This window comes from Phacochoerus africanus, chromosome 14 (genome assembly GCF_016906955.1).
Source record: "Phacochoerus africanus isolate WHEZ1 chromosome 14, ROS_Pafr_v1, whole genome shotgun sequence".
Classification (NCBI taxonomy): domain Eukaryota; kingdom Metazoa; phylum Chordata; class Mammalia; order Artiodactyla; family Suidae; genus Phacochoerus; species Phacochoerus africanus.
The window spans coordinates 46,433,445-46,449,187 of record NC_062557.1 but is presented as its reverse complement, the minus strand read 5'-3'; the positions used below and the strand labels follow the sequence as shown (position 1 = coordinate 46,449,187).

Genomic DNA, 15,743 nt, shown 5'->3' with positions numbered 1-15,743 from the left:
CTCCCAGCGGCCCAGGGCAGAGGACAAGGCCGGCTCTGGAGGTCCCATAACAGGCTCCTCCAGAGGAAGATGGGCCAGGTGGGTTCGAATTCATTGCGTGACTTCACACTGTCGTCTGTCTGCTCTGTCCCCCAGCAACTTGCCTTTCGAAACAGAGGAAAGAAACCAGGCCCACTTCCTCCACCACCTCTTATATCCCAATGGCTGGGAGGCTGTGGCCTGGGGGGACGGGGAGGGGGTGGGGGGCCGCATCCTGGGGCCTGGGTGCTGGAAGGAGCCTCGGGCAAAGGCAGCCAGATGCAGCCTTGGGTCCGTCTCCCTTCCTTCATCCCCGCCTCAGCCCAGGCTCCCAACCCTCTCCCCTTGTGATCTGAGCCCAGCAGGATCCTGGAGGGTGTGGAAGGTTCCCACACCTGCCAGCAAGCCAGCAGGAACAGAGGCTCCTGTGTGACTCCCTGTCTGCACCTGTGTGTGTCCACAGGCCTGGGTACACACACCCAGCCGTTTGCATAGCAGGAAGTGTTAAAGCACACACTCAAGAGCCGAGCTGCGGGAACAGGGGAGGGGTGAGGAGGAGGTGAGCCGGGCAGCCAGGTTTTCTTCTCTGGGCCCCTTTGTTAGGTCACCCCAAGGAGCAAAGGGCTTGGCCTCGGGATACCTGGGGAGAGCCCACCACTCAAGGAGGTCGAATTCCTTATCTCCGAGGCTCATCATCTGAGACTGTGGCCGAGGAGGTCTGCCCCCTCTCCCTGGGGCCCTCCAGCCAGTTCCTCCTACTCTTGCCTCAGCTCAAGAAAGAACCGGCCAGGGGTCCCGGATGGACAGGAGGGGGAGAGGAGGGACCCACCAGGGTTGCCTCAGGACTGGGGGCCCCAGCCCCACTGTTTTTGCCTGGAGGGCTTGAGCCGTTGGAAAGGCAGGCGGGGAGGGAGTGTCTTGGCCCCTAAATCCGGTGTTATCTTTACCCAGACAGACGGAAACTCAAACTGGGCCCAATGACAGAAGAGAGCCAGGCTGGAATCTAAGAGGGGCCTGCTTCCAGTGAGAACAGGCACCTCCCCTTTCTTCAGGGAATGCGTGTGGATAGAAACAAACAGGCCCTAACCTGCATTCTCTCCCAGAAGTGGAGAGAATAATTGTATCAGCTAACACTAAGGCTCTAAGAGCTTCTGCTACAAACTCACTCAACCCTCACAGCAACCCCATGGAGAGAGTACTAATATTAGTACCTGGTTTGCAGATGGAGAAAGTGAGGCTCAAAGAAAGGTTCGTTCACCGGCTAAAGGTCTAGAGCTAGTAAAGCAGCCAAACAGGGACTCAAAGCTGGGCAGTCTGGCTCCTTTGTCTGAATTTCTTTCTAATATGCATCCTTTTCATGGTGACAGCCGTGCCCCTTTGGGGACAGCGATTCACAGTATACGGTGTACTTCAGCTGCCTGCCCTCCTTCCTTCAGCTAATATTTGAGTGCCTGAGTACCTGGCACTGTTCGAGGGCCCCCAATGGATCACCTGATCATCTCAGCCCCACGAAGAAGAGAAAGAGAAGGTAATGGCATCATTCTCATCTTCGGATGAGAAAATGGAGGCTCAAGGAGGTCATGCATGGCTTGCCCAAAGCCAGTGGTTTTTTATTTTTGTTACTGGTTTTTTTCACAGCCGCTCCTACAGCATATGGAAGTTCCCGGATCAGGGGTCGAATTGGAGCTGCAACTGAGGTCTACACCACAGCCACAGCAACACTGGCTCCGAGCTGCATCTGCAACCTACGCTGCAGCACATGGCAGTGCTGGATCCTTAACCCACTGAGCAAGGCCAGGGATCAAACCGGTGTCCTCACAGAGACAATGTTAGGTCCTTAACCTGCTGAGCCACAGTGGGAACTCCAAGCCAGTGGTTTTTTAAAACCCACAACACATATAAGAAAGCATGTGGCCTAGTACATACATACACATACATATCTATCCATATAAGCCAAAAGTTGCATGAATCCATACTCACTCCTGTTATGTGTGATGCACGCAGACACGTTCTTTCTCATTGGTTTTAAAATGCTGGTTCACCCCGCTTTGATGATTGCACAACCCACTAGTGGTTGAGATGCACAGTTTGAAAGACAGGCCAGTAAGTCTACTTTTTTTTTTTTTTCTTCTTAGGGCCGCATCCAAGGCATATGGAGGTTCCCAGGCTAGGGGTCTAATCAGAGCTACAGCAGCCAGCCTACGCCACAGCCACAGCAACACGGGATCTGAGCCGAGTCTGCAACCTACACCACAGCTCACAGCAATGATGGGTTGTTAACCCACTGATCAAGGCCAGGGATCAAACCCGCAACCTCATGATTCCTAGTTGTATTTGTTTCTGGTGCACCACAACGGGAACTCCCCAATAAGTCTACTTCTTTTTTTTGTTTGTTTGTTTTTTGTCTTTTTGCCTTTTCTAGGGCCACTTCCCGCAGCATACAGAGGTTCCCAGGTTGGGGGTCAAATCAAAGCTGTAGCCTCGGCCTACACCAGAGCCATGGCAACACCAGATCCAAGCCGAGTCTGCAACCTACACCACAGCTCACGGCAACGCCGGATCGTTAACCCACTGAGCAAGGACAGGGATTGAACCTACAACCTCATGGTTCCTAGTCGGATTCGTTAACTACTGCGCCACAAGGGGAACTCTCAGTAAGTCTACTCTTTTTTTTTTTTTTTTTTTTTTTTAGGACTGCACCTATGGCATGTAGAAGTTTCCAGGCTAGGGGTTAAATCAGAGCTGTAGCTGCTGGGCTGTGACACAGTCACGCAGGATCCAAGCCACATCTGCAACCTACAGTACAGCTCAGGGCAATGCCAGATCCTTAACCCACTGAGTGGAGACCAGGGTTCGAACCCGGCTTCTCATGGATCCTAGTCGGGTTCGTTACCGCCTCGCCATGACAGGAACTCCCAGTAAGTCTACTCTTAATGGCAGTGTCATCTTGCCCTAGTTCTGGCCCCAGATCAGAGTCCTTATCAACCTGCCAAATTGTCCCTCCCTTGAGAAACATGACCTGTGCAGAGCAACAAACTCTCAGTGAGATGAACCACCAACTCAGCCCAGGGTGTTCCAAAGCAGCTAAACATCTGCATACTCACTCCTGGGTAACAAACACCAAGTTCCCTGGGACACCAGGTGACAATACCTCGTATCACAGCAAGTGTAGAAATGTACATCTTATAATTCTTGTAAGAATGAGTTTCTACTGATCTACATCTAAATTTCTGATTCTTTTTTCTGATATCGTCTTATGCCTCAGACTGCAAAACACCCAGAGAAGGGAACTTCACACGCCACGATCACTCTGCATAATATCCAGATGCACCTCATACACACTCTCTTCAAAGGCAAAAACATCTTACGTGTGTGTGGTATTTTTACTTTTTTTAGGGCTGCACCTGCAGCATATGGAGGTTCTAGGCTAGGGGTTCTAGGCCACCAGCCTACACCACAGCCACAGTCACAGCAACACAGGATCCAAGCTGCGTCTGAGACCTACACCACAGCTCACGGCAACGCAGGATCCTTAACCCACTGAGCAAGGCCAGGGATCGAACCCACATCCTCATCGTTCCTAGTCAGATTCGTTAACCACTAAGCCACGATGGCAGCTTTGGTACCTTTACCTTTGGAATATCCCCCCCCTCCCAGTCCGATTCTTGCAACAACACCTCCACCTTGGAGAAGAGATGGAGGCACGGTCCCAGAGGGTTGCGGTCTATCTAATGCCTCAGAGTTCCTGCACTTCTCAGAACAACACAGACCGCCCTCCGCCTCACGCTTCCTGCCACAGAGGATCGGGATGGTTCGCTATTCCAGGGAGGAGGAAGGACTTGGACCAGCGACGACAAAGAAGTCTCAACCTGACTGATTGGTAGAGACTGCCCAGAGCACCAGCAGGAGGAGGCGGCTAGGACCCCAGCCTGGACAGAGTACTGTGATCCATTAGCACTGCCTGTACCACGGAGGGAGCGGGGATGGAGTGTTTGCCAGCACCAAGCAGGGCCTGCTTTTTCACCCTTTCCCAGGGCAGGTAATGGGGAGTTGGGGCTGAGAGGCACAGGTCTTTTCTGTCAACGACCTTGGCTCCCAGACAGCAAGCCATAGGCAGGTAAGTATCACAGACCCTGCCGGTCCCTCCATCCCTGGGAAGGACTGGTGCTGGTCTCCACCCCTCTGCAACTACAAAAGCAGCTTTCGAGCATGAGGGTCCCGGGGCATAAACTCACCAGCAGAAGAGCTTCCAGCTGGTTAATGTAGATCTCTTCACTGGCCAGGAAGCCCGAGAGAACCAGCTTCCTCATCTCCAGGCCTTTCCCTGCTTCCACCTGGAAAAGACCAAAAACCCACAGCTCATGAGAAAGGAGGCCGAAATCCTGAGTGACCTGTTATCTTGCCTTTTTTTCTCTTCTTTAACACTTTTGCAGGGGATAAAAGCCAAATACTTACCGCAGAAAATTTGGAAAGTACAGAAATATAAAAGACAATCCTCCACACTCCTGGTGCTAATGGCTTTTGCTTTATTTCTCTCCCATCCTTCCCCGCCCCGACCTTTCCTTATCAGATACCCATCCACCTGGTCAGCCTTACAATAGTGAGCAAGAGGAAGAGCATCCGACCTCATGCGTGGGGCGGTTTCATGTGGGACACACAGACAGCTGAGAAGGGAAATCAGTCATGTCTGAGGCAGGGCATAGGCCATGGGAAGGCACAGCAGGGGCCAGGGAAGTGCTGTCTAAACTGAGACAAGAGGACGGGATGGAGGTGTGGCCAGGGGACCCCGGCCGAGTGGCCTTCCAGCTACACCTCGGACTCTATCTTCCTGTCCTTGGGAGCTCCATCCCACGATGGAGGGTCCTGGCTGCAGCCCTCCACCCTTCCCCTGTCCCCCCCCCCCCGCCGCCCCGACCCCAGCATTTCCTGACTGCCTCACCGAGTAAGGCACAGACCCCACAGGCCTCCTCCCGCCTCCGGAATTGCTTCTCCTCTCAGAGATCATACCCCACTGAGCCTGGAATGGCCACCAACCTGCACAGTGCCTGCCCTAGAGAATGTGCCTGCAAACCTTTCCTGAGTGAAAAAATGGATAATCCTTCTTGTCACCTTAGATCCCAGGTCAAGCCTAGGCTCCTGTTCCTGCTGTCTCCTTCCCCTCTGCCACATGTAGGCCTCAAACCCTGCCAAGAGCGCCTGCTAATCTCTGAGAAGGATTCTTCCCTCGGCTCCACCCTCTCCTCTCTGCTGTGGTCCCGAGGGCACCCCACTCCCCACCGGATTCCAACTGCCCTCTGCCTCTGCTCCGCTCACCAGAGCCAGATCCATCTTCCCAGAATGCCATGCTACACCTGAGGCTTGTCAAAGACTTAATTACTGGGGGATCCAAGGAGGTTATTTCCTCATGTATTTATTCCTTCAACAAATGTCTCCCAGACCCTGTAGATTCAGTGGGAAACAAGCATCCAATAGCCCTACTCTCACATGGCTTAAAATCTAGTGGGAAAGAAAGACGTTCAAGAACAAAAACCACGTCAATATACACATGACTCTCGACTGTAACGGGGGTCCAGCTTATTCTTAAACACCTTCAGTGGCTCCGGGTGCCTCTCCCTACGCGTCCCGTCTCCCCAGCAGCCGCAGGCCCCCGTGCTCCCAAATGGCCACAAGTGCCCCAGCCTCTGCATCTGGGGTCTCACCATCCCTACTGCTGACCACATTCCTCCCAGGTGGGCCCGCCCTCCCTCCAAATCCCGTCTCTCCTGAAGGCACAGCTGAAGCCTCTGGCCTGTGGCACCGCCCCTCGCACCTGACATGAGCCCTGTCTTGTAACAGCCCAGTGATCTAGTAGGGCTTCTGAAGCACCTGCATGACACTCTTCTGGACACCCCCGAGTCTAGGACCACGTGACACCCCTAACGTGTGGGCACCTGATGCGTCTTAAGCCTTGTAAGTCCTTTCCACTTTTAGTTAGGCTCATCCACCTCTCAAATACCTCACTGCAGGGGTGGGGGGGGTTGTCCTATAATTTTCCATTCAACGAATAAGACTTAAAAGAGGGAGGTGGAGTTCCTGTTGTGGCTCAGCAGGCTAAGAACCCGACTCGTGTCCTGAGGATACAGGTTCAATCCCTGGCCTTGCTCAGTGGGTTAAGAGTCTGGCGTTGCCGTGAGCTGTGGTGTAGGTCGCCGACACGGTTCAGATCCTGTGTTGCTATGGCTGTGGTGTAACTGCAGCTCTGATTCAACCCCCTATCCTGGGAACCTCCATATGCCACAGGTGGGGCCCTAAAAAGAAAAAAAAAAAAAAAAAAAGAGGGAGGGGACCAGCCCAGGATCACACAGCTAGAAAGTGGCAGAGCTGGGAGTCCCCCTGCCGCCTCCACCCCCAGAGCCTGGAACACCAAATTCTGTGCTTGTCCACTGCTCTGATGATTTCCTCACTCTCACGTTCCTTTTTCAAGTTTCAGACGCTTACCTGGAATCTCAAACAGCTCCCTCTCTGGGCATCAAATGCACACCCTTAGCCTAGGCTGGGAGAGGGCCTGAAGCTATGAGAAATCTCCCCAGGCTTGAGGAGAGTCCCAGCATGTCCTCACAGGCTTGCCTCCCCTTTCCCCAGGTGAGGGACCTAACCCCTGGCCTTCCATCAGCAACCCAGGTAGCAGATCTGCGCCCGAGGCTGCTGCCTCCAGAGTCTCTGAAATGTTACCTGATCCTGTCGTAGAAGAACAATGTCCTGCCAAAGGTGTCCACCAAAACCTGCGACTGTGTCACCTTACGTGGCAAAGGGATGCTGCAGATGTGATTAAGTTAAGGATTTTTCGATGGGGAGATTATCCTGGGATTAGCCAGGTGGAACCTATGTAGCCACCAGGATCCTTATGAGAGGGAGGCTACAGGGTCAGAGGCAGAGAAGAAGCCATGTGCCCACAGAAGGAGAGGGGGCTGGGGACGGGAAGATAGAGAGGACAAGCCTGAAAGATGCTACACTGCTGGTTTTGAAGACAGAGGATGGGGCCATGGGCCAAGAAATGCAGGGGGACTCTAGAAGCTGGAAAAAGCAAGGAAACAGGTTCTCTTTTCTAGCGCTCCTAGAAGGAAGGCAGCCCTGCTGACCCTCGAGACTTGGTGTGTAAGAGAATAAATTTGCATTGTTTTAAGCCGCTAAATATGTGGTAATTTGTTTCAGTGGCATTAGGAGACCAGTATGGAGGCCAAGCTTTAGGGAAAGACAATGGTTATTTATTGATGGCTTCAGGAGTGCCAGGCACCGATCTTAGCCTTTTCCATGGATTAACTCCCTGGAATCCCACAGTCTGGAAGGAGTTATCGTTATGCTTTGGAGGCACAGAGCGTGGAAACTGCCGGCTGCCTCCCCGCCATGGACCTTAAAGGCGGGCGGCACCCCCACAGAGGAACGAGACCAGAGCTTGGAGTGCAGGGCCCGCAGCTCCCCTCAAGGTCAAGGTTAGACCCGAGGAGGCCTCCTGGCACACCACACAAACACTGCTGTTTCCCCAGCCTGACGCGTGGGAATTGGCCCCCCTCCTGTGCCCTATTCCCTTCCTGTTCCCTGCTGACCAGGGATTTGCCAGAGGGCCTGGCCAACAGCCTCTCAAGGAAGTCAGCTGGGGGCACAATGTGGGTTTAGCTGTAGAGCTGGCTGGACAGGGCCAGGGTGAAGACCTGGTGACTCAGCCCCTACCAAGCCTTCTCCCACCCTGCCCCGGGCACAGACCTTTGTGTCAGCCCTGAGACGGGCAGCGGCGCTCGGCAGCAAGACCTGACCTCGGGGGACTCCAACCTCAGAGCCGATCCTGAGCGAACTCCCCCACAGGCAGGAAGCAGTCACCCTGAGAGGCCCCCCTCTGGGCCACATCCACGCTGACTTCTGGCTGGCATGGATGTGGCGGCGATGGCAAAGGAGGGGAAATTAAAGGCTGCCCATTTTACAGCAGGTGGCCTGTTCACAGTTATCACCCCAAACCTCTTCCAGCTTTGCTCTCCTCAGGCCCCACGTGTTTCTAGTTAAAGATTATCTGGAAATTCCCCACTGTTTCTTCAACGCTCAGGGAGCCAGTCTCAACCCCGGAACCCCAGGGCTCAAGGTCCATTCACTCGTTCCCCACCACGTGCCCAGCGCTGGGAGCACAAGTGAGGGAGACACTCTGGACCCCCGGAGCCCTCCAGAGGTGCCCACACCCCAGAAGCCCGGGGGTGCGTTCTGGAGTTCAGGGCCCCCACAGCCTACACCACACTGCCTGCCAGTCCCGCAGCCCGGGAAGCTGCCTTCTGAGCGACACGTCCCCACTTCCTCCCCAAGCAGAGCTTATGAAACACAGCCACGGGGGGCTCGTTCGTGCCCAGCGTCTTACACAATCTGCTAGGCTGAAAGCCTGTCAAGCTTGAGGCCCCAGATCCAAGCAGTCAAGTCACTGGGGGGGGGGGGGGGACAGTCTCTGCAAGGAGGGCTCAGCCGGCTCCAGCCTGGTCTTCTATCGTCGGGGCTAAATAAAGCCTCCAACGGTTTGGCTCCAGGCCAAGTCAAGACACTCTCTCCAGGAGCCTTGATCTCCTCGGAGACAACGGTGGGGGCTGAACCTGCAGCCCCGCCTGTGATTCAGACAGAGCAGACAGCAGAATTCAGCCCATGGGCCACACCAGTCTGCAGTGAGCACCCGAGGGGGTCTGGTCAGAGCGGATGCCACTGGGTCTGGGTGCTGTGTCCATGCCAAGCACCAGCCCCAGGACGGCGGGCCGGCCTCTCCCTGAGTTGAGAAGATGCAGGCAATCCAGCCATTCTCGCTTCTCCCCAGTGCTGGGTCTCCCCAGAGCTGAGGTCCCTTTCAGCTCATTCCTCAGCAGAAGAGAGAGCAGAGAGCACGGGGGCCACCGCTGAGGGACGAAGCTGCCCCACTCTCCTGGGGGCTGGATCTCCCTATTCCGGGCTCCCTGCTGTCTGAAGCTACAGGCAGGCCCCTTGGGGTCCAGCAGTGTTTTCCAAAGTTTGGTCGTTCGCAGCTCACACCTCTGCAGCTCTATCACGCTCACGCATCACCGCTACTATTATTTACTTAATATAATATTGTTCTTTACAACCACTGGCTTCTTAAAAGCACAGCCTCATCCCAAGCAGTATATTTGAAACCACAGGAAAGATGTGCAAGTCATATTTTTTCCAATATATATTAAAACATGCCTAACTATTAAAGGGCAAAAGAGACATCCAGGTGCCACCTACGTGGCCCACACTTTGGGAAACACCCAAGTGGGGGACACAGGCTTGGCCATCACTGCATGTGGAGGGAGCCAAGACCTGGGCAGGTGAAGCTGAAACACAGGCGATCCAGATAATCCATTCAAACTGGCACAGGATTAACCTGAAGGGTTAATCTGCATTACAAAAGGAATTCTAAATTCCTGACAAATGAGTTCCTTTAAATAGCAGCTTTTATATAGCAAGGCCCCCATCGGCCCTGGGTACCTTTAAATAGAATTGGAAGAAAGATTTGGGGGAGGGATACAACACTTTACAGAGGGGAGGTGATGCTATCAGTATTCGCATTATGATTCGTTTATAGATCATTAACTCCTCAGAGGGAAGCGTGGGCTGAAAGACACAGCAAGCTCCAGCTCCAGCTCCAGCTCTGGAGAAAACCACTGCCTACTTCACATACATCCCCCAGGAAGATGAAGCAGCTCAGAAATTACACGGAAAACAGGACTGATTTATAGGACTGGCACTTGGACACGTGCTCAGGAACACAACTACTGCTTAAGATAAGTGCTCCTGATGTAAAGTAATAGCAGCAAGAGGACTGCCTTGGATTCCTCCCCGCTGCCAAGAAGAGTCTACCATGCCGGGGTGCACCAAGCCCGCAGCCCGGACAGGAGCCCGCCCTCCAGAAAGCGAGCCTGGGCCTCACACGGGTACGTGTGCATGTGCCCTGCCGCCACTAGCAGTGGTCTCTCCTCCTCTGAATTTAGTCCCCCTTTATCAGAACCCTTCTTGGGGCCCTGCCTACTTTCTCAATAAATCCCTATTATGTGGGCACTTGCCCTGAACGGTGAGCTCTGTGACAAAGGACCAAGCTTTGTTCATCTCATCTCCTCCCCAGGTCAAGGCAGTCTGCTTTGATTAGAAGGCAACCTGACAGTGTTTGTTGAATGAATCAATGAGCTTTCTCTGCTTGCTTTCTCCCTCTAAAGATGGGCAAGTCTAGTAGAGAAGAAGGGCAAACTAGAGGTGTTCAGGCTGAGAGAGGGGACCTGGAATCCCCCAACACTCAGGAAGCACCCCCCCACACACCCCCCAACGCTCCAATCAGCGCTGGGGAGAGGTCCAACGACATGAGGCAGCAGGTTGAGGGGAAGACTCCATCTCAGCGCGCCCAAGGCCTGCAAGGAACAGCATTCTCAGGTGTGATGTGCACCCAAGCTCCCCTGCCATCCATGTGCTTCCCGCTTAGAACACCTCTGAGATGGAGCAAGACCAGGGACGTGGTACACCCTCTGCGGCCCCATTAAACCTCACTCGTGCTACCAATGCACTGGACACCAGGCACTGTGCCATGTTCACAAGGAATACAAGTGGCAAGAACAGGACATATTCAAGGAGGTGGATGTCTAGAGTTCCAAACAGAATGAAACATGGGATGGCCTGAGGTATAAGCAGTGTGCGGAGGAAGGGAAGACCCATGAGGCAGCACATGAGTGGGACCGCATCTGTGCTGAGGAGGCTTGCTCAGGGAAGGCCCACTGAAAACCCACATCCCACACCCTACTAAGCTCCCGGCAGGTGCTCTTGGTTCATAATCAGTCTTTTCACCGTCCTGTTCTTGGGACGGCTGGGAAGACCCTGCGTGCAAGGCCGTGGGGGCCTAATGAGAGCCCCAGTGCGCTGAGCTAGCACCAGATCAGAAAGCCAGGGCTGGGGCGCCAGCCACTGCCAGCTGCCCATTACGGCCGCTCTCTGCTCCGCACCCAGGCCTGCAGCTCCGGCCCCACCCATTCCACACATCAGCCATCCACTGTGGGCCTGCAGTCTATTTTTACCTCTATTAGCTCCACCTCTGAACTACACTATAGCGTGGGTGGGGCAGGGCCAGGATCCCATCTCGAAGAAGGGACAAAAAAGGCCCAGTGACAGCCTCCTGCCCACAGCAGTGCTCTGTGCACCACACCCTCTGGATGCAGGATGCCAGGGCAGACAGGCCCTGGCCCAGAGATGGGCGCTCTGTTAGGCACCCTGGCTTGCAGTCTGCGAGCTCCCTGCCACCAGTTCTCACTGGCCCTCCCTTCTAGCCGCAGGACAGAGAGGAGGTGAGCAAAACAGTTTAGAGCTCTTAGAAGCAGGCCTAGGTGAAAAAAAGGAAGAACCGCATGGTGTGCCATGCCTCAGGCAGGGTGTGTGGTTTCAAGAGGCCCCTGGGGTGGAGGTGAAAAGAAGGGAAGGGGATCGAGGCAACCACACCCCTCCTGCTCTACCTTCAGGCAACTTCTCTGACAAGACAGAGGCACGGCTGCCTGGAATGCCCACAGCCCCAGAGCCTCCTGCCTAAGCCCACCTTGGGTCCTAAAGTGCCTATGCCCCCGGCTCCTGCCTCCAAGCCAGCTGTTAGCTCCCTCTCTTCAGCTGATCCAATTATTTTTCTTCAAGGAAGCTCAGTGACCTCTGGCCCTAGCGCAGCCTCACCAAGTCTCCTTGCTAGAAAGAGAGCAGCCCCCTTCCCTGAACTTCACAAGTGCACTTAGCCTACTGCTGCCATGGAAACAAGGAATTATGGCCTCCCGGTTTCAAGTCAGCCAGCTCCACTGGGGCAGCAGGCTCACACCACTGACGTGCCCACCAGGTGACTCATGTCACCGCGAGAGAAAGCCCCCAGCACAGCTGGCCTGGGGCAAGCCAGCAGCCACTCCCCCTGAGGACAACTGGCCCAGAGGGAGGAGGCGGGCACTGCACCTCTCCCCCAGGAACAGCTGCACAGTCCCTCGCATCCCCTGCAGGCAGGCGCCAGCCCCTCTCAGGCTGAGGTGCTCCCACTCAGCCACGAGGTTCGTGCACAAATCAGCCATTTCTGCCGCACACGGCGGCTTCGGCAGTCAGAGCTGCGAGCCCTGCCCCCTCCCCCGACAAGCATCCCGGGCGTGTCACATTCCCACCTTCACGGCCACCAAGAAGGGGGACCCGGAGCCGGGGCTGGTCGGGGTTCCCAGCTCGCACTCCTCCAGCAGAAACACATCTTCATCTTCCAGGACCTTGTCCAGAAAGCCTATCGCCTCCTCTTCCTCTTCCATGGCAGCCGGAGCCGCGGAGGGCAAACAGGAAGCAGGGTCCCGGCAGCAGCGGCAGCAACGGCAGCCGTGGCCGCCGGCACCCGGGAGCGGGGCGGGCAAGCGGGAGGGGAAGAGCGTGCAGGGCAGGCCTAGACCAGCACGCGGGCCTCCCCGGAGTCGGTCCTGGCGCCCGGCCACCGGCTGCCGATGAAAGGCTCCATTATGAACCCTCTCCCGCCGCCGGCTCCCGGCCTCCCGGGCAAAGGGGAAGCGGGGCGCCCGGACGGCCCCGGCCGCCTCTCGCCCGGAGCTCCGCCGCCGCCGCCGCCGCCGCGCTCCCGGGGCTGTCAGCCGGAGCCCGCGCGCCCCTGCCGGCCGCTCTCCGGGCAGGCGGGGCCCCGCTCCCCGCCGCCGCTCCTAGCCCGGCCCGGGCGCCCCGCCGCCGCCGCCGCCGCCGCCGCCGCCGCCGGCCCCAGATCCCGCCCTCCTGGACGCGGAGGTTCGCGTTCGCTCTCGACACACAGGAAATGCACGGCTCGACGGGTGAGGTGGAGCCGTTCCCCCTCTGCGGTCGCCGGGCCAGCCGGCTGGCGGAGGCTTCGGGAGCGCGGAGGAGGGGCGAGGAGGCCGCGGCCGGGCCGGGCGCAGGGGGAGGTCCGCTTCCCAGCGACAGGCTTTATTTACAGCCCCGCACCGGGCCGGCGGGCAGGCGGGGGGCGGAGCGGAGGAGCAGCTGCCCGCACAGCCTCGCGGCCCCCCGGGCCAGCCTCGGTGTCACCTTGGGGATGCCGGCAAGCCCCTTCTCACTTCCGCCTCAGGCTCCCACACCTTTCAGGAGGGGAGGCCAAGGCCTGGTGAGAAACCAGAGTTTCCATCCCCACCGTGGCTGGAGGAAACAAGGCTTTGTGCAAAGGAGGCCTGACCTGCCTCCCCACGACAGAACCACTCATGTCAGCCGGGGTCTGCAGTCTGCAGCAGGGCCACCGGAGATGCCACACCTCCTACTCACGGATGCTGCTGCAACTCCTTAGAGCTCTTCTCCCACAAGAGGGGCCTGGGCCCAGCAGCACCAGCCCCATGGGGCAGGGTACACTTAACCCAGGACGGAGCTTGGCCAGCCCTGCCCAGCTCCAGCCTGCTGCCCTTGGCTTCTGCACCGTTACAGAAGTGAAATCCGTCCAGAGGGGGATGTGCACGTTCTGGTCCCCCAGCCCCACACAGTACATCCACCTGCTCTCTCATAGGACAGGAGTTTCAGGGCAGCATCCTGGAAAAGCTCCTTCACAACACAGCACCCAGGGCAAAGGCTGCAAACTCTAGCACCCAAGAGGGTGCAGGTAAGATCAATTAGTGAGCCAGGTAGGGACTAGGTGAACTGAAGAAACTGTCACTCAGCTCCAGCTGCTGGCTGCCAGGGGCAATGCAGGCTGAGGTTGCCCCATCTTGGATGGTTCAAGCGAAGCTGGAATCTGGATTCTTAGGTGACATCTCTTAATTTGAAAATGATGGCAGATAAATTACTGGAGAAACAAAACACGGTGCAGCCTAAATGAAACACACTTGCACGCTGAGTCAGGCCCACAGACAAGGCCGATGCCTTCTTGCAACTGTTTGTTTCTCTGAGGGAAGGTTAGCAGTTGTGGGAGGGAGAGGGAGGGGCAGTTTCTCAAATACCCTCTCTGTCCCACTTCCTCAGTAGGCCTGGCATCTTGCAATCAAATTCAGCTTCACACACATCCAGCCACCACTTATCTTTGTATATCTGCACAGTCGGTGCCACCAACCAGAGAGACCAAGTGGAGACTCAGGATTCTGGGTGGTGAACCTTGAGGCTCCAGCCCCACTCACGCCACCGCAACCCCCCAATCTCCCACCAGCCCCTCAACCATGTCTCTAGCCAAGGGATTCCCTTGAAATCTTCCTGATGTTTCTCACTCATGAGTGCCTCTGCCAGTACACAGTTGCCAGGACCAGCTGGAGTGGTTCTTGGGGAAGCAGTGTCTGAGCTGACCATCAATTCCTCACGTGTCTACCGCCGTCCTCCTTATGCACATGGCACATCTCTCACCGCGTGGCAACTGACACTCTTTAGAACTCACTTGAAAATGCATTCCAAAGGGAAGTCAACCTTGCACCATCCTGGGCCACTTGGGCTCACCACCTCTCCTCCCCACTGGACACCTCATCTGAGAACAGGGCCCTTGGCTGAGCCTCTGAGCTGGGTGGAGGGTTGAGGAGGAGAGGGGAGGGGAGGGAAAAGGAGAGGAATGGCCATGGTTTCTTATCCCAACTCTCCCAGAAAGTCCGGGAGTTCTGCGCTCCAGGTGGGGCTCCTGCCCTTCTATGCGAGCATAAAACCTGTCCTCAGCAGCGACAGGCTCCTCCCTGTCACCAAAGCTGAAATACAGACCAAGAAATCGAGGGCAGGTCTGGGGCCTCAGGGCCAACAGGGCTCCACAGAGGCACACCCCATACCCGCCCTCTCCCTCAGTCGGTTTTTCCCTGTCCCTGCCCTGGCAGGTTATAAATAGCCGGGCACATCTGAAGGGCTCTCTCAGCCACAGTTCCTCATTTGGTTTGGTTGGACAAGGCTGTTCCCAGGGCTTGGGAACAACCAGGTCTGGCATTCCCCAGGCACAAGTGTGCCAGCCCAGGGCTCTGTGCCAGTCTGTCTTGCACCCTGCAAGGCATGGCTACCCCCACCGGTCAGCCAAGCAGGTGGCATGGGAGAAGGGCCTAACAGCCCAAAGGACCAGGAGGGGCCCTCAGAAGTCTCCTGGCATCTCCCCGTCTCCATTCGCCATGCCCCTACCTGGCCTGCCAGGACCGAGCCCCACTTCTTTCCCAAACCTGAAACCTCTCAGAAGCTGCTCCCTGAACATTCAAGGCATCTCTGCTCCACCCCAGCCCGGCTGGCTGGAAATTCCAGTGAGTAACTGGAATGCCCTTCCATCTCCACCGGGCACACGGACTCTACTCAGAGGCCCTCAGTCCTGCCCCTGGAGGGAAGTGACTCACAAGTCCCAATGGTGTTCCCTCCCTTTCCCCTACCGATGCCCTGAGCCAGCCCTAGACCCGAGCTTCCTCTACAATCCTGCCTGCTTCAGCCTGGCTCCTGGTCATCCTCTCCAGAGAAGCATTCTGCTCCAAGGGGCCCTAAACTGCCTTCTTCCAAAGTCAGAGGCCTCCTTCTCCACTCCTCAGCCTCTGCAGTAATTTTTTTTTTTTTTTTAGGGCCACACCTACGGCATATAGAGGTTCCTATGCCAGAGCCACAGCAATACAGGATCTGAGCCACATCTGTGACCTACACCACAGGTAAGGGCAACGCTGGATCCTTAACCCACTGAGCGAGGCCTGGGATCGAACCTGCATCCTCATGGATGCAAGTCAGATTCGTTTCCACTAAGCCACATGGGAATTCCAGCCTCTCCAGTTTGGATGCTC

The 15,743-nt window shown here is 56.2% G+C and overlaps 1 protein-coding gene across 4 annotated transcripts in view; it reads right to left on the bottom strand.

Moving 5' to 3' along the window:
* ABR (ABR activator of RhoGEF and GTPase) overlaps positions 1-15,743 on the bottom strand; it is a 183,658-nt gene that overhangs the window by 70,178 nt on the left and 97,737 nt on the right. For 3 of the 4 annotated variants that reach the window (XR_007131702.1, XM_047757212.1, XM_047757213.1), the window contains exon 3: positions 4,254-4,352. Coding sequence is in view for 3 of the 4 variants with exons in the window: in XM_047757212.1 (XP_047613168.1) it covers positions 4,254-4,352 (99 nt within the window). In the remaining variant the exon portion in view is untranslated. Of the gene's footprint in view, positions 1-4,253; positions 4,353-12,182; positions 12,619-15,743 lie in introns of those variants that run through there. The other variant, XM_047757214.1, reaches the window with a different exon arrangement.